The following is a 24192-nucleotide window of genomic DNA, read 5'->3' as shown; positions in this document are numbered from 1 at the left end:
AGCTCTCGCTTAAATGAACTAACACCCTGCTTATTATGCTCATTATGGCTAGAGTTGTGCTTGAAGGGTATATGAGTAATACCGTTTGAAATCTCAGAAGCCAGGGTGGGCTCATTTGCCCATCTCCTTGATAGCAAAATTGGATTCAATTGTACAAAACAAGCAAATGTGCAAAAATTGTCGTTATTTTGCATGAGCCATACAGGCTGGTTGCAGAGTTTTTGACATTTTTACACTCACGTCCATAACTGAACAAATCGTAAACTACAAGAGGGCTTCTCGGCTTTTATGGTACCATTGGAATAACAGTGAATTGGTGCATATATTTCCTGTAAAAAGGAGAATGTTAAAAGTTTTCCACTGTGATTTATCTTTGGTTTCAGCATCATTAAACCATGCAGCAGAGAAATGTTTACCTACTGTGGGTTTTTTTCTTTCTTCCTGAGCTAAGTCTGCATGTTGATCCTTTCCCTTTCTTTCTTTTGGCAGATTCAGAAGTCTCACGACAGCATTTTTCAGAGATGCCATGGGCTTCTTGTTAATGTTTGATCTCACCAGTCAACAGAGCTTCTTAAATGTCAGAAACTGGATGAGTAAGTGGCGGGAGCATCTGCCTCTCGTGCCCTCAAGTGCTTTTGGATTAGGCTATATTGCATCTGTCATTCTTCATACAGGGACTACTGCTGTATAAAACAGAATCTCTGTCCATGCTTGGGATTTTTTTTTTTTTTAAAGTGCACTTGGAAAACCCATACTCCACCCTAACTTTTAAAAAGTGAGGAGAGCAAGAGAGCATGGAGCAACCTTCTCCAATCTGCTGGCCCATAGGTATTTGGACTACAACTCCCATCAGCACCAATGCTTACGGTTGATGGGAATTATAGTCCAGCAACACCTGAAAGGCAACATGTTGAGGAAGGTTGGCAAATTGTGAGTTGCATGTATTGGACCCCCAGGCCCCTTGAAAGCAATGTTGGGCCCGCATTGAAACCAGGAAACATGGTTATGGACCCAGGGATCAGGGCCACAGACCTAGTGCCAGCAGAGGAAGGACCGGGGGCTGTTTTTGTCCTGGTTGGAGTCTCCTGGAAGCAGCAGAGTGGCGCGGCGGAAGTGTGCTGGGCCCATAACCATGTTAGGATCGTCCTACTCTCATGTAGGACCCTGGCAGAGACACATGCCCAACTGGCATGTTCTCTCCCTCCTGGTCGATCATTCGGGAGCTTCAAAAGCTTTCTTCAGCCCGAACATCACAGCGACTGATACCAAGAAGCATCAGCACACTTAGGGATCCACAGAGTATTCGCAGTTTACGTAACAGAACTCAGTAGCACAGCATTTTGGCTGATCAGCTTTTATTTACATATAATACACTCGGAGCATTCTGCCTTAGCTCCTTCCTCTTTCTCATCAGACAGCAAAGTGAGAGAAAAAACAAAGGGCAATAGTCCCACTTCATGGAACACAGTAACACAAAACATCCTGTCTCCGTCACTTCCCACACTGTGGAATGAAAAGATACACCATCATGTGATAGACAACAATCCCATGACTGCAAACACGGAGCAGGAATCCTAACAATCTGAGCCAGGAGGTCCCTGGTTCAAATGTTGCCTTAGCTGCAGACTCACAAGATAACGCTGTAACATACTCTCTCTGGGTAAAGCTTGGCTGAGATCTTCCACATAAAGCTACAACAAGATGGGATGGGGTGAATGAACCAGTTGGGTTCTATAGATAAAAGACTGAACAGGCAGACCTGAAGACTGGGTTTTTTTTGGCAATATAACTAAGCATTTGTTCCTTTCTCTTTCATATGTTCATATGTGTGTGCATTGCATGTGTGTGTGTGTGTGTGAGAGAGAGAGAGAGAGAGTGAATCTACTCTTCACTCCCAGCATACGCCAATTGTCGATAGTCTTCTGTTTGAGGGTGGATGGGTAAGATGGAACTATGAGATAGGACTAATGTGAAGTTGGCTACCCATTTATCATGGCAACCTCATTCACCTTCATGTATAGCTTGTTGGTTTTCTGTAGACATCTGGTTGGCCATTATGGGAAACAGCATGCCGGTTAGATAAGGCAGTCTTCGGTCTGATCCAGAAGGGCTGCTATGTTACTATGAACCCCTATTCTCTAAGCCTCAACAATCACCATGTCTGTACAGTATCTGCCATAATGGGATAATAATATTTGCCTACCTTACGGGACTTTTGGAGGGATTACTGAGATAGTGGGAAGTGCTTTCAACACTTCAAATGCACTACATACGTGCAGGTTATTAATATTCTGTTGCCATTGTAGTGAGGGAAATGAATTCTCTGCTACTTGGCCTTAGTAGACAAGTTTTTGTTGTTCCAATTTTATTATTTATTCATTGGAAGGGCTGTTGTACCCTAGGGCAACAAAAATTCCTAAGCCTCCAATTTCTGTTGTGCATAATTCTTACCTTGACATGAAAACAAGTCCTCTTGGTACTGATATTGAAACAGTTGTTTTTACGCTAATCTTTTTTCCAGATAGCTTTTTCAACATCCCTTACCCAGGCTTTTTTGTTTTGTTTAGGCCAACTGCAAGCAAACGCGTATTGTGAGAACCCGGACATTGTATTAATTGGGAATAAAGCTGACCTGTCAGATCAGAGAGAGGTCAATGAGAGACAAGCGAAAGATCTAGCAGACAAATACGGGTAAGCCCAGTCAGTTATGGGAATCTTAACATGAATGAAAGGCTTTAAGCCTCCTTAAAGCTTTCCTATGAAAGGTAATTAAGTGTATACTTCAACTTTCTAACTAGCATCCATGGTCATGCCCTAAGGCTTCACATACGTTTTTCTCTCCTGGGATGCACAGTACTTCTAATCTGTACTTTAAAAAAAAATACTAATAGTAAGTTGGTTAGTATTTGGAATTTTAATGAAGGTGCAACATGTTATCGCTTTTATACCTTGCGTTCCTGCATAATCTGGTGGGACTGAGTCTTTGTTTTATCTGGTACTCCAAAAGTCTCCAATGATCGTTTTAAAAAAGTTTCAATTTCCACTCCTATTATGTAGGGGGAAGAGCAGGACAAAGTCAAAGCAAGCCTTTTTAGGGAATGATCTGAAGGTCTATGATGTGGTTCTGTTGATGTAAAAGCAATTTTGTATTGAGGGAAGACCACCTGGGATCTGTGGATAAGTTGTCCCTCGAAGGAAGAGCTGGGTAGACATTTTCGTTAATGACCCCATTTTTAAAATGTCCCATCTGACAAAGATTTTTTGGTGTTTTCTTCTGTTAGCATCCCATACTTTGAAACGAGTGCAGCTACCGGCCAGAATGTGGAAAAAGCTGTGGAAACGCTCTTGGACTTGATAATGAAACGTATGGAACAGTGTGTTGACAAGAGTCAAGTCTCAGACACAGCCAACGGAGGAAGTTCAGGGAAGCTGGCATCAGCAAAATCAGAAGAGAAGAAATGTGCATGTTGATTTAGCTCCTCAGACAGAGGGGAATGAACAAGAAATTGGCCTATCCGAAAATAACAGACCCGACCAACCACCAAATTCAACCCTGGAAGCTCTTGTGGTCCATAGGGGGCAGCTGTTGTTGTCTTAAGCAAGGCCGATTATTTCTGATGCTGTGAGAGTCATGCTTCCAAGCTTCCCACAGATGTTATCTGTACAATGTCATCTTCATAGAAAACCCAAAGGCCCACGTTCTTCTCAATGCAACCAGGCCAGTAAATAGAGGAAAGCCTTGCTTATATTGGGGAGAGAGTTGTTGAAATGTTATATGATAAGACAATGAATCACCCTTGTAGGCCCATGCAATCACTTCTAGTCCTGTTGCCTTCTATTACAATATACATTATGCATTTGCTACAGACGGTTTATAAAAAGCAAATGGATATTAACGTAGCTTATTATAAATGTCTTTGTATTTTTATTTTTTTGTTAATATCAAGCAGTCATTGCTGTTACATTCAGCTGACTGATGTCCCTGATGAGCTCAGAATATTGCATCCTCTTCCAGGATAAAACTGAGGACCTGTGTAACATTGGAACTGATGGCCAAGTGGAATTGGAGGGGTGTGGGCTAAAAGAGGAAGGAGATATCCAGGAATTCTAGCACAGTGGTGGGAAGGAGCAGGTGCGTACTGCAGTGAAGCTTTTTTCTCTAAACCAAAAGGTCCATGCTTCAGACACCAAGGCCAGAATTGTCTCCCAAGAACGTGGGCAGCAGAATGACAAACGCTTTCTCTGGTGACTTTGTAATTGCTTTAAAGGAGTCTCTTTCCTCAGGTAAAGAGAAGACAGGTCCATATGAATGCAGTTAGCTTTTCTAATTAATCCTCTTCCCTCAACGCATTAATTTTTTTATTTTTGTTTTACAAGTGGGCCACCTAATAAATGTAAAACTGTTGAATGTTGATTTGAAGAATGGAGCATCACAAAAGCAAAACCTTGATTAAATATATAATATATGGCTGGCACTTGGAAGCATTTTAAAATTGGCAAGGTAGGCTTAGGAACAGAGCATCAAAGGGTGATTCTGTTACTGTAGCTATGCTGCCAACTGTTGAGTGGTGCCAAATTGTTCTTTAAAGCCAAATGTTGTGGTGGGGCTGTGATGTATTAAAACGTATCTTTTGAAATAATAATAATAATAAATCAGCTGTGTACCATTCCTACATGGTGCCACGTTAGAACAAAGTATATATTGGTAAAGTCCTAGAGCAATATGGCTGCTCCAGCTTTGGCCCTGAAGCCAGCAAGATCCTACTGGGAAAACTGGAGAAGAGACTTTAAGCACCTCGTGGTCTTTGCTTTATGGGCCAAACTATTGGCCCATAGTTTTATTTGGGTTTCATGCAGAGGTGATCTTGTGCAAGAGGGTATCTGGGCAGCCCAGTTAATGTACAAAGCTGAAACCGTAACAACATGGAGAGTTGGAAGATGATGTTAAGAAGAAATGATACAGAGGAGTTAGGCTTGCTTGCCGAAAATCATACTTCAGAGATGGAGAATTCTGAGGTGCCTGTTCTGAGATCTTCCCCCTCCATCCCTTGCTAATTAAGATGGCTCAGTTGATGAACTCTTGCTGCAGCACCCCCAAATCCTGAAGCCAGCCCTAGAGGGCAATATGAGCATATGGTAGTCTGTAAGAAAGAGCTATTTCACTAACAAGTTCCTCAAGGAAGGAGGAAGAGGTGTGTGCTTGGAAAACTACAGCTGCTAGAATGCTGCACATGGAAGATTCTGCCTGACCTGCAGCAAGCAATTGACAGGATGTGTCTTTCAGAAAGAAAGAAAAACCCCAGTGGTATTTTTAACAGTTCATAAAACCTTGGTAGCTATGCTTTTGAAATTTTATATTTTTGCATGCTATTTTTTGGTGAAACAATATACCAGATGCCTGGTGCGTGGGCTGTTAACGGTTCAGTGCAAGAGCAGCTTTTCCTCCCTTTCCATCTCATAACCAACTTTTTTTTCTTCTGAGGACCATTAGCAAGACTTCTCAAGCACCCTCTCTTAGGAAGCCCAGCTTTCCTCCTTTTTTTTCATGCTGCATTTACTGTAAAGTCCCTGCAAAATTTCGAGATCGTCTTATTCAAGAGGAACCCCTCTGTACTTTTAATAGCCGCATGTTGGGGGGATTTTGGCAAGCATGGTTTCCTATTAAGGACTAGGGTCCAGGATTCCTATTTTTCCTCTTATAGTGGGGTGGAGAACCTGTAGACCTCCACATATGATAGCTGGAAATCCATGGGTTCCCCATTTCTGGACATCAGGGTACTAAAAATTGCCGAATCCCAAGTGAAGTCTTGTGTTTGGCATAATAAGAATCTATATGAGGTTTTCAGCAGCGTCTGTGCTGATTTCATTCCATAGCACATCACTCCTCTTTGGTGGCACCTTCCTGGTGATCCCACCTCCACCTCTACCTCTCATCAGAGCTGGAAATGAGGAGGAGCAGAAAGTGTCAGAATGACACCAGGTACCTTTATGAAGGAAACGTATCTTGCCCTCACAGTTCTTCCATTGGCTGCTTGACAAAATGAGCCTACGTACAACAGAATACTTAAAACAGGCCATCTGTGGTTCATTGATCAACAATTGCCAGGGGCATAGAAAAGTTGGTATGAAAATAAAGAGGTAATTCCAGGCTTCCTTCTCCCCTTTTTAAAAATGTTGAATAAAATGGTGGTCTCTTGGAATGAGTGCAGTGAAATGTAGCTTCATTTGGTGTGTGCTGGCGTGGGAGACATCACTTTTCACTGTCCCCTGTAGCATCCAACAGGAACGCTACAACTCCTCAGGCGCTTTTGAGGTGCTTTCTTTGAGTGCTTTCAAATAATCAGCTGAAGCATTCCCCAATCACCTCTGCAGTATGGCTCCACAAGCTTGATGAGTTGTTCATACTTAATAGATGAGAGAATTAACTCTGCCCTGGTGTCCCAGGAATATCCATTTGCCAACTGTAACAGCATGGAGGAGTTTATCAATGTGGCTCTGTGTGATGGTCCTTTAAGGATAAGTCCTTGGAGGAGGGGAAGTGTATCCAATTGGATTCATGTGAGAAAATGGAGTGTTATGGAGTAGTAACAGACATGTGGTGCACCTAAAAATGGGTATTCAATCAATACTTTCTGGGGAAAGCCCATTCTCTCCAAATGTGTGTTTGTAAATTTGTCTTAAGGCCCTTGTCTTAGATCTACCAACACACTGACTGCTAAATTCACACCAATACTTAAAGCTGGTGTAGTATTGCTAAAGCAGAGATAAGGAACCTCTGGATGTTGTGGGTATATACCTCTCCCCCACTGCCACCAGCATGACCATTAGTCTGGGATAATGGGAGTTGGACTCTCACCAACATCTGGAGGGGGCAGGTTCCCTGCATCTGCGCCAGAGCTGTCATCTGAAGTCTCCTTTTCCTAGAAAGCAAATGGCAGTCTGCTGTGACACTGAATGAAAAGAAGAAGCCAGTTTTTTTCTTGGTAACCTCCTCATGACTCCGCATTAGGAACGCTACTTTTGTGGGCCAGATGTGGAACCTTCTGGAGTTTTTTTCAGGAGTGTGAGTCTTGCATGGTTCTGTCTGCCTCCCCTTAGACATTTTTTTTCTTTATCTCATTCCAGCACTTACGTTGGGAAATGTCAAGCCAGGTAAAACATAATATTGAGTCAAGCTGTGTGTACAACAGTTATAGAAGCGAAGTAAGATAAGCCAAGTTTTCACAGGAAGGGACAAAAATGGGTGGGAGTTGGGTAGGGCCCTGCTATCATGTTGCAAGCGAGTGTGTGTGTGCTCTGCAAGAAACACATTGTAATTTTGACTCTGCTGTACTACGACCTGCCTTCTCATTTCATATCATCCATATAAGACAAGGCCTGTACTTGGGTGGGCAGATTAGGTAGTCCCAAGTAGTACAGACATTCTTGCACTTGAAAAACAAAAGAAAACCGAAACATTCCTCTCTCCACTTGTTCAGAGAAACGCAAGTTGCATCACTTATGTTCTACCCTTATTTTCAGAACACCAATTTACATAGATACTTGATGAAGCATCTCCTATACCTGCCTGTCCTCCCTGCACAATAGGGCTTTCAGTGTAAATAATTCGAGGTACTTTGCCTGAGCATATTTATTGAAATGATCCTTTTCAGATTTTGTATCCTTTGCCTTTCTGACTTAACACTAGCAACCTTCCAATTGATCAATTGCTTTTTTTAAAAAAAAAAAATGTTTTCTCTGTTAGATTATTCTGAGCATGTTTTACGTTGGTCTATGCGGCAGGTCTGTACATGTTAAAAGATTTACATTCTTGAACGTGGGCGTTTTGTATTGTATGTCTCTCAGTAGACTGCGATGCCAGCATAACAATGTCAGTCATTACTTTGTTGTACCAAAGTACCTGTGGCTTTAAAACTAAATATCTATAAATATATATATATATTATATACATACACATTGTCAACTTTTATTAACTAGTGTCTGGGTTTGTACAATATGGTCAAGGAATGTAATCTTGTGGTTTCATATCTGCACTGTCCTTTTGAAAATTAAAATAATATGTTTTTAATCAGTGTTGGGCTGTTGGAACGCAAAATCAGGAAAGAGTGTGTTTGTGTGTGTGAGAGAGAGAGAGAGAGAGGGAGAGGGAGAGAGAGGGGAGAGAGAGAGAGAGAGAGAGAGAGAGAGAGAGAGAGAGAGAGAGAGAGAGTTCACTATGTTTTACAACAGTGTTGGAGAACCTCAGACCTAGCGCCCAGTGTGGCCCAGCAGGCCTTTGTATCTGGCCCTCAGAACTCTCTTAAGGCCACACCCCTTCTCCCTAGGCCACACCTCTCACTATCCCTGCCTTACACCTCAAATTATTCTTTTCATGACTGGACTGTGTCCTTGAAATCTAATATGCCTCTTGTATGGCTGGATGAAGAACAGAGATGTGTGAGAGTGTTCAGAATTAGCCTACTGTATGTCCAAATGTAAAAAATGCATTTGATCCATCAGCATTTGACGCCTGGAAGGCTGGGCAGAAGGCACTGGGACTGTCAGACTGAAAAAGATTAAGACTTCAGGGGTGCATTCCAGTCCAGCAAGTGTGTGGCTGGGGAGAAAGCGTGATCTGCAAAGAAGAGCCAGATAGAGAGGTCTGGAAGGTGGCTTTTGGCTCCCTAGGCCTTGAGGCTCCCCAATATTTACTTAGGGATTATTCACAATTTAAGGCTCCCTGACTAACATCACATCTCAGGGCAGCTTGTGGATCAAAAAATAAAATGCAGTGCTCATCATCAGTTTCCACTGGCATAATAGGACTTGCGTTTCCTCTCTTCCCCCAGTGTGCCTCCCAATCAATCAATAAATCAGTGTTTATTACAGCAAACAGCCAGCATACTAAAACCAGAATTTCTGCATAGTTTGCCTCCCAATCATCTCCAGAAGGTCCCCCAACCTCCCAGGGCACAAGGAGGATGGAGGAGACAAGAGGAAGAGGATATGGCATTGCATGCATCCAAGTCCCTCACATCAGCAGGTCCCCAGCACTGGGTATGGCCCAGTATGTACACATTCAAAACTCAACAAGCAGTAGCTATCATATGGTAAGCCTGTGTTGGCTGTACCACTTTAGGTGGAGTCCGATGGTCCATTTAAAAAGTTCCCTGCTGGTAGAAAATTGGCATATCTTCCATTCTCCTCCTCCCCTCCATTTTGCATTTTACCCATGTCTCTTTCCCTATCTAATGGAATGAAATTGCCAAGGGTGGGATGTAAGTTCCCTTACATCCTCAGGTTGCTGTCTTGAGCATATTTATAGTACCTAGATTCGGTCAAATAGAGCAGGATTTGAGGGCATGAATAGCTCATCTCTCATCTTTCAAGGCTTTTGCAAATTCCCAAAATTAGTTTCCAAGCCCTGAGCCTGGAGGATTTCCTTGGCATCTTCAGTTCCAGGAGATTTCCCCCCCCCCCTCCCTCTAAAAGAACCTTTGCAAACGCTTCAAACAAAGCCTAGCCTCTTTAGGGTATGTGGTTATAACTATTTTAGGGATTTAAAATTGCTGGACTTTGCAGCAAGATTGCTTTAGGGGCACCTGTTCTAAACTTGGCTTGTTTTTTTGGCGGGGGGCAGAGGAGTTTCAGTAGAAGCACGTGGATGTTTGCCTTCCATACGTTTCCCAAATTCAGCTGTGTTGAATGGCAGGCTACCAGTACTATTTGATGTTCTAATTTGCCAGATTTCTGATTCCTGGGGGCAGCTCAGCAAGCTTCACGCTGGGATTACTCAATAAGTCATGAGCAAGTGTGTAGGAGAGCTGCTTGTAAATCTTTAATAGCAGTAGTGATTCCAAAGTTTCAAATGATTGAAATGCATTTAAAACGGGGAGCATCCAATGTTTCTATTTGCCTCTGAAAAACAGATGGACGTATTTGAAAGTAGGAAGTCAATAATATGGGCCATATGTTGGATTCAGGTAAGGAAAATTCCCGGTTGGGAAAGGGTTAAATGTCTCCTTTCCTGAGCACAACTGTCGTCCCTGAGTAGTTGCTTTAAAATAAAAATGGAAACACCACACCATTTGATTTTGGGGTGCCCCCATGTAAATTTGGCCCTAAACCTGGAATGCCACCCAAATTACTCAAATCCGTGACTCAAAAGTGCAAACTTCTATACTTGCTTCAATACTGCTGTTAAATCATATACCTGGACCAAAAAAGGGGGGGAGGGATTCAGGTTAAATGAGAACAGCTCATCAGACACAGCACGAAGGATGTTTTTAAGAAGATGCACTCCAGTAGGCTTTGCAGTTTGTAATTTCAAATGGAGTCTAATTAATTAAATCACTTCCTCTTGACAAGAGGGCAACACAGCTGGTAAGGAACCGCAGATGCAATGGAGAAGCATAACCTGGGCAGACCTGCAAACTTGTGATGGTCCCCACTGGCTCTCTAAGACACAAAGAATTTGGGTTGTGTGGTTAATTTGTACATCCCTACCTGTAGGTCTGTGTGTACTTAGAAATCAGCCTCACCGAACTTGGTAGGGCTTTGTTCTCAGTAAAGGAGTGTATAGCACTGAGCTACAATGATTTTCACACCAGAATGATATCATAAAGAATAAGGTTCGTAGCTCCATCACAGAGTGGCCTTGCATGCAAAATTAAAATAAATCCCAGGTCCAATCCCTGGTGTCTCAAGGTAGGGCTGGCTGGGAAAAGCTCCAGCTTAAATTCCTACAGAGAAACTGTTGAAGGAGCCAGGCAAGTTTCTTGTTATTGGCCCTAAGTACAGGTGGCGCTGTGGTCTAAACCACTGAGCCTTGGGCTTGCCAATCAAAAGATTGGCAGTTCGAATCCCCGTGACTGGGTGAGCTCCCATTGCTCGGTCCCTGCTCCTGCCAACCTAGCAGTTTGAAAGCACACCAAAAAGTGCAAGAAGATAAATAGGTACCGCTCCGGTGGAAAGGTAAGCGGTGTTTCCGTGTGCTGCTGTGGTTTTGCCAGAAGCGGCTTAGTCATGCTGGCCACATGACCTGGAAAAACTGTCTGTGGACAAACGCTGGCTCCCTCAGACTGTAAAGCGAGATGAGTGCTGCAATCCCAGAGTCATTTGCGACTGGACTTAACTTTCAGGGGTCCTTTACTTTTACCTTTAATAATCATTAGTATAAGAAGGGAAGTTGCTTTGTGCCAGAGGGCGAATGGGTAGGACCCCTCCCTCATCGGGCTGGTAGTGAGAAGAACAAAGGCCAGAGTTGTGTGTGAAGTAAGCAAAAAGCAGGCTGCAGGCAGAAGCTGGGAGTCAGAGCCATGCTTGATTCCAACAAGGCTGGGACTATGGGAGAAACAAGGCCTCACAATGTAAAACCCCTTTGAAAAAAAATAAAAAGCTACAACAGTTGCCAGTTAGCTTTGGGGTTCAATTCAAGATGCTCACCTACGTTTAAAGCTCTAAACAACTTAGAGTCCAAATATCTGAAACATCTTCTTTCCGATGGACCCTCTTGTGTTCAGATCAGCAGAGGAGGTTCTCTTCATAGTTCCACCTCCCTCAGAAATTCAGAGTATCTGTGGTCCAGGAGAGGACATTCTCTGCAGCAGCCCCTAAGTTGTGGAAGTCCCTCCTTGCAGAATTGCATCTGGCACCTGCACTGAATGCTGAAGATGCACCTTTTTCTCCTGGCACTTGACACTCGAGATGCTTAATTTTAGGATCCACCCTATTTTTGGGATGGCAAGTTGTTTTAAACCGTTTTTGTGGTGCATGTTAAATTGTTGTAACCCACCCTGGTACTTCAAGGTGAAGGGCATGCAATAACCTTCTTCCTCTTCCTAGTGAGGATCAGCTTCATCAGACCTCCATGCAGCATGAATAATGTTCTGAAATTTATTCTGCATGAGTTAATGAGTCAAGGCAGTGAACATTCATCACTGGTGGGGAATAGCCACAGAGCTACAGTCAATAAATAAATAAATAAGAAGCTGCCCAGTCTCCCCTGAAGCTCCCCCTCCACATCTGACTCCACTTCTTTCATTGGACAGCCATCCTGTGGTTCCATCTGCATAAGACCAAAGAATGATGTGATGGATGGAGGGCGGAGGTTGGGTAGACTTTTATCTCTCTCCTATGCATCATATTTTGAAGAGTAATCCATGAAATGAAGTCAACAAAACTGGGATCCTTCCGGTGGATCTGCAAAAAAAATGGCCTGTGTTTCCTGGAGATGCTTCACTTATGGCGTCTGGAAATCATGGTGTATGGTGTACTTCCGTCAAGCCTGGTGAAGAAGAAGATTACAGGTGAGCCATACATCCAGCTACGGGTAAAACATAACTTTGTGCAAATGAATCCTGTGCCAGTACTCTGCAGTGAGTCAATAGCTTAAGAATAGCCTTAAGAACTGCTGTCATCATGCTGTATAGAATAGATCAATGGTCCATCTAATTCAATCGACTGCTTACCAAGATGGTCCAGCTTCATCCCCCAGGGAGATTTGCTAGTACAACCCAATTGAACTATCTACCTGCTCCAGCACCTTGTAATAATTTGATAGCTCAGTTGGTTAGAGTGTGGTCCTGATTAACACCAAGGTTGCAGGTCTGATCCCTGTAGCAGAGGGTTGGACTAGATGAGCCTCGGGGTCCCTTCCAACTCTGATTCTGTGATCAGTTGTGAATACTCTCTTTGAAAATGGAAGCTGAATCTAGTTTTTGTGGACAGTAGTTATTAGAACTATCTGGAGAGAGAACTTGCCCAACTACATTCATTTTTCAAGGCAAGCCAACCATACCTGAACGTGACATTCTGAAGGTGAATTTCTGGGCCAACATGTGGCCTTCCAAGTGTTGGACTCCAACTCCCAGCATCTCCAGACAGCCTGGTCAATGGTCAAGAATGATGGGAACTGTAGCCCACCAACATCTGGAGGGTCACAGCTTCCTCACTCCTGCATTCTAGCTTTGAGGAACCTTTAGACGTATGCAAGTGACTGGAGAGTAAAGGCACGCTCAATAATGCCTTCCACCATTTCTAGCACAGGAGTTAAGAGACTGAAGAGCAAGCAAGGAAGATCTGATTCAGATCTCACATCTGCTATAAGCTCAATGGGTGGCTTTATGGAACCCGCTCTTATCTTAGCCTTTGGGCATCTTCTGCAATATGCAGGCATCAGAGGATTGTTGTAACCATTACTGAGATAAAGACATGCCTTGAATATTTGCAAACTGTCCATAAATGTGAAATGCTACTAGGTAGTAGGTCTGCCCTGGAACCATCTAAAACTGTTGCACATGTTGTGAAATATTCTGTTCTCTGCAGCTACATTCAGATGTAACACCAGGTCGTGACTGGGCATTGAATCTGAATCAAGTTCAATCTAGCACCTCAGTTGGAGCTGGGAGAGGCCCCAGGTCTGAAATTCTGGAGAGCTGCCGACAGTCAATGCAGACCAGGGATAGGGAACCTGTAGCCCCCCAGATGTTGTTGGACTCTATCTCCCATGATTCCCAGCCAGCATGGGCAATGACCAGGGATGATGGGAGTTGTGGTCCAGCAACATCCAGAAGGTCACAGATTCTCCATTCTTGGTACCGAGCTAGTTTGACTCAGTAGAAGGCAAGTTCCTGTATCCCTGCTGGTGCTTAGAATTTGAAGTAGAGTATAGGCAGCCAAGGACAGAAATCTCATGCCAGCATTCCCCATTATTCTCTTTAGCCTTGTTCTTAGAAGCCAATCTCTCTCCCTGCCTTCCAGAAAGCAGAGCAGATGGACTGCTTATTAATAACCGAGGAGAGCAAACCGAGTGGCTGGCCTGTAATAGACACCCACATGCTCTGCATCAGTCAGAACAGAAGGATGGGCAAGACGCAGTCCTTTCGATGGACCTCGGATGAACTAGCAACAGATCGCAAGGCAAGAGCTGGCATCTTCTTCAGCAGAGAAAGCCACACTTGAGAACCAATCAGCAACCGAAAAGCTGTGGTGAATTTGCACGCAACACCCATCAGCATGGCGGGCCTCTCACACACATTCATTTCTACCTGCCCTTTTGAAATTGAATCAAAAGTTCATGCGGCTTCAATGGCAGCCTGCAGGCAATTTCACATGTGTTTCGTTAGGATGGCTTGACCGAAGAGCACATCATGCCAAAATGGCACTGAGGAAAACACCCTTCCTCCAATAGCTGGCCGAGGCCAATAAGCAGTGGGGTTTGCAGAGTTCCTATGCGGAGTAACAGACTGTCTGAGTTTGGACTGTGACAGCAAACAAATGTTATCAGCTGCCTTTTAAAGATCTTGCCACTTTGTGAAGAAAAACGTCCCTTGGTATCTCGGCTATGAATTGCTTCCTCACTTAATAGGTTGCCAGCCGGAATAGAGCACAAAACACCAGATAGTTTCAATTTTGCATTGTGCCCGAGCAGCTAGCTCCGTCGCTGCTCACAATGAATTTGACCCCTGGTACATCTAGCTTGAGGGTCGCGGGTGGCGCTGTGGGTTGAACCACAGAGCCTAGGACTCGCTGATCAGAAGGTCGGCAGTTTGAATCCCTGCGACAGGGTGAGCTCCCGTTGCTCGGTCCCTGCTCCTGCCAACCTAACAGTTCGAAAGCATGTCAAAGTGCAAGTAGATAAATAGGTACCGCTCTGGCGGGAAGGTAAACGGCGTTTCCGTGTGCTGCTCTCGTTCACCACATGACCCGGAAGCTGTACGCCGGCTCCCTCGGCCAGTAAAGTGAGATGAACGGCGCAGCCCCAGTCGGCCACGACTGGATCTAATGGTCAGGGGTCCCTTTACCTTTTTAGAAGGATATAATCCATTCAGTGATGGCAGTGAATGTCTTGTGTGAGTGTCTGGAGGTGGTTGGAGGGTGGATGGCGGTTAATGGATTGAGGTTGGATCCAGACAAGACAGAAGTACCATTTCTGGGGGATAAGGTTGTGGGCAGGTGTGGGGAATTCCCTGGTCCTGAATGGGGTAAATGGGTGGCCCTACAGGACTAGGTGCGCAGCCTGGGGCTAGCTGTGTATTTTGCTATGGGTGAAGCCTCAAGAGCGGTGTCACTGAGGCTCCCAGCCTGTATGTGTACATAAATGTGTTGTGTGTGTGTGTGTGCACGCGCGCCAAACTGGGTATTTGACCCAGGTGAAATAAAGCCTAGTTTCATTCCTGGTCTATGCCGAGAACCAAGAATATGTGGCGCTCCAGTTGTCATTGGACTGGAACACCCATCATTCTTGACCATTGACCATATTGGCTGGCACTGATTTTCTGTGGTGAGGGGTCTCTGCAGTGCCAGAAACAAAACATGATGTAGGGGATACTCGATGCCACATGTTTCCTTTTACATTATTTTTTCCATCCTTTCTAGAAGCTCAGAAATTCACGACCAGGAGAGAGATGCGGGGAGGGGAACTGAGGTGATCCCAGTACACTGCTGCTTAAATATCCAAACAAAAAGCAATTGCGTAACAAGAAAACTGCTGGATTGCTATTTTTTTAAAAAAGTCTTACTTTGCTGAAACAGCTTTAGAGGCCTTTGGTCTGGACTGGCTGGAATAGAATTCCACTTTGTACTTTAGTTCTTTGTTCTGGAAGTGGGAGGTAAGAATATACATGGTTTATTTCATCCGAGCGCAAAATATTAAGCTGAGTCAGGTAGAGCACATGTCAACCTCATTTATCTAAATGGTAGTGAAAACTTTCAATTAGACAATAAGCTTGGTTAAATGATAATAATAATTTTATTTATTAAATTTCTATACAGTGGTACCTCGTGTTGCGTAAACCTCCAGGTTACGGAATCTTTGGGTTACGGCCGCAGCAAATCCGGAAGTGTATACTTCCGGGTTTTGCTGTGTGTGCATGCCCAGAAGCGCTCTGCGTGTCACACGCGTGCGCAGAAGGGTGCCTCCGGTTACAAAGTTTTTGAGATATGGTTGGGCCTCCAGAATGGATCCCGTTCATAACCGGAGGAACCACTGTACTGCCCTTCATCTGAGGATCACAGGGAAGTTTACAATATAAAAATACAGAAATCCATAGCATGGCAACAAATGAAAACAATACCCTCCACAGTTTGAAAGATTGTTTAATTAGCCAAAAGCCTGGGAGAAGGGGAATGCTTTTGCCTAGCGCCTAAAGATGTGTAACAAAGGCACCAGGCAAGCATCTCAGGGAAGAGCATTTTGCATAGTGTTAACAACGAAATGGGGTGCTACCAGGAAGGAGGAAATTCTGATTGTAGGAACTGTTAAGTTTCAGTAACGCTCCAGCACCCCTGCAATATTTGAGATGCTACAAACCCAGTTAGAGGAACAAAGAGCTGCACCGTCTGTTTGCCTATAGCAAAACCCTTAAAACTCCACTGGTTCAGAATTTCATGTACAGTGGTACCTCGGGTTACATACGCTTCAGGTTACAGACTCCGCTAACCCAGAAATAGTGCTTCAGGTTAAGAACTTTGCTTCAGGATGAGAACAGAAATTGTACTCTGGCGGCGCGGCGGCAGCGGGAGGCCCCATTAGCTAAAGTGGTGCTTCAGGTTAAGAACAGTTTCAGGTTAAGTACGGACCTCCAGAACAAATTAAGTACTTAACCCAAGGTACCACTGTACTATAGAAACCCAGGAAAGTTTAACACAGCTTTTGCACCAATGTGCTAATTTACCAGTTGCTCTGAACTTTCTCTACGAGGAAGCATCAAAAATACAGTTCCACTGCAATGGTTTGAAGTTCCACTGTTCAAAATTACTTGGCCTGCTTAATGAGGAGTTGTGCAAGAAAAAGCGACTGTAGATTTGTAGAAAAGGACCACAACATTACCATAAACACTCACACCCAGTAATTTCTTTACCTTTGCTTGGAGTATCTCAATCTTTTCTTTCAGCCCTTCTATTCTTTCATCTTGATGTTTCAGTTCGTTGTTCAGTTCTTCAATCTAAAAAGAAAAGAAAATTGGAAAAATACAATTAGTAACAAAACATACTGGATGCAGTTTTGTTATATCACATCCACAGAACTATGAGAGTAGCCTGGTTTGCACGTCACTTTAAACCACATATATACTTAAAGTTTAAACCAAAGTTAAACTTGGTTCAAGGACAGGCTCTGTCAAACCATGGCTTAGTTCCCAGCAGCATAGCAGCAGGAGCAGAGAAGGACCAAAGTGCCCAGGATTTTAGCAAGCGTGCATCAGCACACTACACACCGTCGCCTTTAATCCATAGTTAATATTAACTATGGTTTAAAGTGATGTGTGAATGAAGCACTGTTTTGTGGTTCCTCACTTCTATATGACTGGGGTAGATTTCTACACTGTCAGCTTTCTTAAGAGTAGAGAGTACATGACATGAGTACTTGTAGGGTTCTGTTGTCTTTGCAATATGTGCAATATTTGAATGTAGATTTAAATACATTTGGCTGAGTTTCCACCAGTGTGATCCAATGACCCCTTATTTTTCCTCTGCTCCAAATACAGCTAAACTAAATGTGGACTCTGTACGGCAATTAGAACCACAAGCTAGCCGTTCCGTGCTTTTAAATGTGTCATTGTAACATTAAAATATATAGGCTGTCAGAAACTGTGTTTGTGGGAGGGGGTGTTATTGGTCTGCTTTTGATTTTGTTCTTGCTTTTATTATGTATTTTATGTTTTCATTTTGTATTGTTATGTTGTGAACCACCCTGTATTATTCAGATGGAGGGCAGCATACAAATTTAATAAATATATTAATTAAGAAGACGACGGCAGTGATGACTAAGGGCATTTTGAGCAACGGGGATTGGGCCAGTGCCATCAATTGTCTCCACAGCAAATAGATCCATGCTTGCCAGCCAGCTGAAAAACTCAGACTTCACTGGCTATAATCAAAGTGACAAAATGTTCCTCTCCAGACCTCATCTAAACAGATAGAGTACATTCAAGTAGCCACCAGCTATCAAAACCAATCAAACTCCATTTAAGCAAGCCTTTCTTAGCGCTGAGATAAATGCAGCCTTCTTGGCCATGGTGACCTATTGGCCAAACTAAGTTAAATAAAAATCTGGAATGAACTGTTTCTGCAAATCTTCCCAAGTAAACAGGAAGTGATATTGTCCTTTGACAAATCAAAGATGTGGGATCCTCCGCAACAAAATGTACATACCCTTCAAAAGGATACTCCATTCCTTCGCCCCTCTGTTGTGGTTTTCTATTGTCCCCCAACAGTCAGCCAGCATTCCATGGCCAGCGAGAATCCTCATTTCTCACTGGGGGGGGGGGATTTTCCCCTATGAGAAAGGTCCCCCCCACAAAAATATTTTTTGTTCACCTGCAAACCTTGAGGATTCTCCAGATCCACCAATATTCCCCACTTTTGTGTGTGTATTTTGTTGTGTTGGTTTAGCTGCCTAGAGATCCACACCCGGAGGACCAGTTTGCTACCAGGGTATGATTAGAAGGCTCTAACCTCTTGAATCACGTCGTGTAAGCTTTGGTGCTGTGAATGGATCATGTGCTCCAAGTGGCTAATTTGCTCCTGAAGTGTCGAGATCTCTGTCTGAACTTTCACACAGCTGGTAGAGAGAAGGAGGGAAAGTAAGGGCGGTTTGCATGTTGGAAAATCACTACAGGGTAGAAAACTGAAGGTTAACAAAGGTGCGGCAATCTACATAAAATCTTCATGAACATTATGGCTAGGAATCACAAAGTGAGACGGGTGCTGTCACGTTCAAGTCTTGCTTGTGAGCTTCCCATAAGCAGGGCTTTTTTTCAGCTGGAACTTGCTAGAACTCAGTTCCGGCATCTCTCCAGTGGGCACCATTGCCATCATAAGAGATGGAGGTATTCATGGCGAGTTCCAGCACCTCCTTTTTTAGAAAAATAGCACTACCCTTAATCATCTTCTTGGCCACTCTGAGCACAGGATCCGGGGCTATGACGAGCCTTTGGCCTCATCCAGCAGGTCTCTCCTTGTGTTTTTATAGATGCCTGGCCTATTTTTAGGCAAGGGCCCAACATGCACAAAATATAATGTTTCACTATTATTGCAAAGTTTGTACTGTCTTTGCTATTCAAAAGCTAAAGAAATGCTCATAGAAGGGTTTTTTTTTAAAGTCATGTGCAAACCTTGAGGTATCTTCAGCGTTCGACATCATCTCATGTAGTTTCTTCTTTAAACAACGTTTCTTTTCTTTCAGTGTTTTCTTCTCCTAGGAAACAGCAAAGTCACAAGGCTCTCACACTCGAGGCAATATTGTGTGTTTTTTTTATGAATAAAGAAGTTTCAGGGTTTCTAAGAACGGAAGGTTGTCAAAGCTTTAATCACTTTGCATTTCCTATTTCTGCTTTCATTTTATGTAATGGTCGGAATTCAACTGCAGCATAATGCAGCAAGCCCCCTCCCCCAAAATGCTGCGAATTATTGCAGAAGATCTGCCCAGGGCTACACATATGAACTGAGTCAGCAACTAAAGGCATAATGTCTCTGTACATATGCCTCTAGCTAGATCCGAATAAACCACCTGCTTAGCACATAACACCAACCCAAGGTTTATTAAATGATGGCTTGGATATATGTTCGAACCCAGCCCAGCAGGTCGACTATGGTTAAGAGTCACTTGCATGCACACAAAAGCTTATACCAAGAAAAAACTTAGTTGGTTTCTAAGGTACTACTGGACATTTTTTTTATTTTTTTATATATTTCAACTGTGTCAGACCAACACGGCTGCCTACCTGAATCTAGAGCCATGGAAGGCACCTCGTTGAGCCGCGTGAAATGGAAGTCCATCAACTTCACAAAGAAACTTGCACAGGTACAGACTAATATCTCCTTTCTGACTAAATGCAAGAACCTGGACATTATACCTAAGGGTCTTAGAATTAAGAATCCTCTACAATCCACCTATCCTACTGAATATGCAAAGAAACTATGCCATACTTTCTCCAGGTATCTGAAGAAGTGTGCATGCACACGAAAGCTAATACCAAGAACAAACTAAGCTGGTCTCTAAGGTGCTACTGGACATTTATATATATGGTGAAGGAGCCATCATCCCAAACATTCAGCGGCAAAATAGAGTGTCTTGCAGGGAGAATTATGTTGTAAGAAGTTGGGGTGTAAATGAAATAAATACGCAATAAATATGAAGAAAGAAATATATGCTGGGCTGTTACCTCGCTCAGAAAATCTCTCCTAGCAGTTGCAAAGCAGGGAAGATTAGCTGAATGAGATTATTACCAGCAGAAAGACCACCTGACGACTTCATAATAGGCTTGCCAGTTTTCCTCTACTATTTTCCATTGGGAAGAAGCCTTCAGAACTGTAGCAAAGCACTACACATTTAATTATTTCACATTTAAAAGTCGTCTCAATCTGACTCCTTGGCTGAGACTCTATTAATGGAATGTGATCCCATTGACTTCCAAGTTAATAACAGAACAGATGGCGATGCTTGGATTTTAAGTAATATGTTCATTGCAATCACTTCTCATTGCTAATCACTGTTTACTATGAAGGAGGTGGTGATTGTTCGCTGGCAGTGCTGGAAGGATTCTGCAAAAGGGTTTTGCCAGCGTGCTTGAACGATGACAAAGAATGAGAATGGTAGGCGTTAGTAAGCTCCAAAGCTCTCTCACAAACGGGCTTCTTTCTACTAATTACCAATGGAGCAGCAAGATTTTTTAAAAATCAAATTAAAGGCTCCTATTTGCACCCTTGTTAGAAAACAGATTCTCAGTCCTCACACAGCATTCCCCATCGTAGAGCACCTCCAAACCCAAGCTGAGGACTGTGCAAGAATCCTCCCACAACCAGGAAACTTGCAAATATTTGTAGTTTTCCATTTCCGTTGCGAAAATTGCATATTCACTGGTGCAGAGAAATATATTTAACAGGCAGAGAACAATAATCAGATTCTTAGAGGGGGAAATACACACACAACCCCTTTTCCCAGCAATAGCTTGTCCAACCTGCTGTGTTCAATTAAAAGTATTAATAATATAAATGTAATCCTCAAGCAACAATCTACAGCTTTACTGGTTAAAAGGCAAACAGCTGCACATGCACCTTTAGTTAAGAGGGAAACGTACATCCAGAACAGAGGTGGGCAACCTGATGCTTAATTCTGATTCCTATCATTCCTGAAATACTTTTTAAACATTTTAAACTCTAACACTTGTTGTTGTTGTTTTCATTATTTACATACCACCTTAATCTTCCAAGGATCTCAAGGTGGTCCAAATTGTTCTCCTCCTCTTTCATCCTTACAAAAAACCCTGTGAGGTAGATTAGGCTAAGAGATGATGACTGGCCCATGGTCAACCAGTGAGCTTTGGGGTTTAAATTGTTTTAGAGTGCTTCAAAAAAAATTAATATTAGGTTTCTTTGCCTCCTGAGGATCTCCTTGTGGAGGAAGGTTGGGATATGAATTCCATCAATGAAATTATTTATCCTGTTTCTGTGTTGTCCTCTGTTCTTGTCACAGTAGCAGCTAAGTCATGCCAGGAGAGGGAAGGGCCATTCATAGCTACTTTTCTGCCTTCCATGATTTCATCAAGCACTACTCACATGCTTTCAGTCCAAAAAGTTGGGGGCGGGGGTTGTATGTTTGTTTTTTCGGAAGCTGGGACTCCTAAGAAACTTCTAATACCAGTTACATGTTTGGAAGGGATTGTGGTAGTGGTGGTGGGGTTGTCTGTGCTCTTGCAGAAATGAGCACCCTGCACACATAAATGATGAAACAGAATCTCACCTCTTCCATCCTTTGCACCCGTTTCTCCAGTTCTTCAATCTGGACGTACTTCTCATGCAGTTGTACGTTCAGCTGACTGAGGTGGTCCGTGCTTTGCTGCAACTTTTGTTCTTGCTCAAGCTTGCGGGCCTGCGGTATGAGAGGAGAAAGCGATGCTCAGAGGTCCACAGGCAACCGACTTCAATTTGTTTCACACATTACAATCAACCACAGCTAATGGTTTACTTTGAAAGCAACCATCTGTGCAGTTTTGCTCATCTCCAGGGCAAACGAACCGCAATATCTGGCTTAGTGTTATGTCCGAATTGGGAATACTGGTATGCTTTGCTTGAACAAACCACAATAGGTAAGCCAAGAGCAAACTTTGGTTACAAATCGCAGTTGGTTGGGCATTAAACAACGACGATCCCTGGTTCTGAACAACACCCAGGCCTCGCCCACATTTCCGCTTGTCTGGAATTTTCTAGGCATGGATCTGAGCAGTTTTGCCTTTGACCTGCTGCTTTCTCCAGAAAACCTGCTCTTTAGTGCTAAATCTGAACAACCCATGGATGTTGTGTTGCCAACCCCTTTCTCACTACCTATTCAAAGCAGCCAGCAGTCACTGCTGACCAATCAAGATCATACCTTCATTACGTGAATGGCCCCTTCGTGCCTTTTCTTGAGCTCTTCCGAGCGCTTGTTGTAGTCCTCCTGGAGTTTATGTGACACGTTCTTCATAGACTCCATGCCCGCTGCTCTCAAAGCGTCAAGCTGGAGACGACCAATATACACAAATTATTCATCTAGGATATTGTTGACCATCCAGTTCCAACAAGTCAGATGGCAGTAGTGTAAAATAGATGCATGTGTAAAATGGGTAGATTAAGATGAAACAACAGCAAGCAAAACCCCTGTAATATTCCAAACCATTGCTAGACAGCATACTAGGTTAAAACAATGCCTTAAAAAAGCAAAGGAAAAGGGGATTTGAAGCTTGCTTTCTGTGGTGAGCAGCTATGTGATCAAGAGCCTTATGAGGAACATGGTCACCCAGCCAGTGGCGTAGCGTGGGTTGTCAGCACCCGGGGCAAGGCAAGTAATTTGCCCCCCCCCCCCGCTGCACTGTCCCTCCGCCAGATAGTCCCTCGCTCTCTCTCCGCACCGCACCACACGCCTGGCACCCTCCCCTCCACAGTGGGCGGCGACCCGGCGGCTCGGATCGGATTCGCACAGCCAGCACTGCAGTGAGAGAGAGTGAGTGAGCCAGGTAGGGGCAGAGAGCTGCGAGTGCGAGCGCGTGCGCGCCCCCCCCCCCAGATGTTGCGCCCGGTGCGGCCGGCCCCCCCTGCACCCCTCACTCTACGCCACTGCACCCAGCTGATTCTGTCATGTTGTTACCTGCCTCAAACCTCCTGCCACAAGTTGGGTATCTGGACACATCTTGGGAAAATGGCCTCACAGGCCGAATTTGGTACATGGGCTGGAGCTTCTCCACCTCTGCTGTGTCTCATCTGTGAGGGATTCTAGATTATCTCTGTTCCCCAAGGCACCTAAGTCCTTTGCATGGGCATGGAACAGATGGGAAACTGTATTTCTGTTCTGTATTTGCCTGGAAACATGCTGAGGGAAGAGTATTGGAGCAGGAACACTGTGAACGCAAGAGGCCTGCCTCAGGTCCAAGTGATTCCCCACCCCTCTGGCAGGACAACCCACTTCTGTTCAGGAGGCCACCCTCAAATTTTGGAAAAGGTCTTTTGAGGATACTGGGGGTGGGAAGAGAAAGATCAGTTGCATGAGCTGCCTTAACCTCATGCAACCATTGGATACAACTTAGTATCTTAGGAAAGTGTTTATACTAGAGGACAGCATCAGATCCTTTGCCATCTCTGCCTAGCACCCGGAAGCTTAAAGGTATTCTTACCTGCAATAGTTGGCTACCACCACCAGGTGGCAGCCAAAGTGGAACAGAGACAATAGGAAGAGTGTCTACACTCCTATATTCATCTAGACTAGGGCTGCCATATTTCAAAAAGTAAAAACCAGGACACCCCCCCTTTTTTTTTTAAAGGAAACCACCTTTTGGAAATTCCCCCCGGATGTCAAATCCGCCTTTGAAATTCCAGTAATGTCAGGGAAAGTCTGGACATATGGCAGCCCTAATCTAGACAACTGAGACTTCTTGTTAACCATTCTTTCTCTGTGGGTGGGTGGGTGTGCGCACACATGCACACTCATGCACACCCACAGACTGTTGTGCACACATCCATCTCCGCATATACGTGCATGGAGGCTGCTCTTGAAAAGCAGTTGACTCAAAATGTGGCAAGCATACTTCAAATTGCAACGAAATGGATAAAATATCTAAGTATGTATTATTACCATATTTTTCACCCTATAGGACGCACTTTTCCCCCTCCAAAAATGAAGGGGAAATGTGTGTGCATCCTATGGGGAGAATGCAGGCTATCGCTGAAGCCTGGAGAGTGAGA

General features: G+C 43.8%; 2 protein-coding genes across 8 annotated transcripts in view; one reads left to right on the top strand and one right to left on the bottom strand.

Moving 5' to 3' along the window:
• Positions 1-8068, top strand: part of RAB27B (RAB27B, member RAS oncogene family) — a 112711-nt gene extending 104643 nt beyond the window's left edge. For all 3 annotated transcript variants that reach the window (XM_083403224.1, XM_083403225.1, XM_083403226.1), the window contains 3 exons: positions 490-593; positions 2568-2691; positions 3282-8068. In XM_083403224.1, coding sequence (XP_083259350.1) covers positions 490-593; positions 2568-2691; positions 3282-3471 — 418 coding nt within the window. In that variant the 3' untranslated portion in view covers positions 3472-8068. The remainder of the gene's footprint in view (positions 1-489; positions 594-2567; positions 2692-3281) is intronic.
• Positions 8069-9793: 1725 nt separating this feature from the next.
• Positions 9794-24192, bottom strand: part of CCDC68 (coiled-coil domain containing 68) — a 30387-nt gene continuing 15988 nt past the window's right edge. For all 5 annotated transcript variants that reach the window (XM_083403143.1, XM_083403144.1, XM_083403147.1 and 2 more), the window contains exons 6-12: positions 22349-22474; positions 21722-21850; positions 19095-19177; positions 18436-18541; positions 16842-16925; positions 15501-15577; positions 9794-12265 (exon numbers count right to left, since the gene is read on the bottom strand). In XM_083403143.1, coding sequence (XP_083259269.1) covers positions 12217-12265; positions 15501-15577; positions 16842-16925; positions 18436-18541; positions 19095-19177; positions 21722-21850; positions 22349-22474 — 654 coding nt within the window. In that variant the 3' untranslated portion in view covers positions 9794-12216. The remainder of the gene's footprint in view (positions 12266-15500; positions 15578-16841; positions 16926-18435; positions 18542-19094; positions 19178-21721; positions 21851-22348; positions 22475-24192) is intronic.

Source organism: Podarcis tiliguerta, assembly GCF_965153285.1.
Source record: "Podarcis tiliguerta genome assembly, chromosome: 11".
Taxonomy (NCBI): Eukaryota; Metazoa; Chordata; class Lepidosauria; order Squamata; family Lacertidae; genus Podarcis; species Podarcis tiliguerta.
The sequence above is the reverse complement of the archived record's forward strand: the minus strand, read 5'-3'. Positions and strand labels throughout refer to the sequence as shown.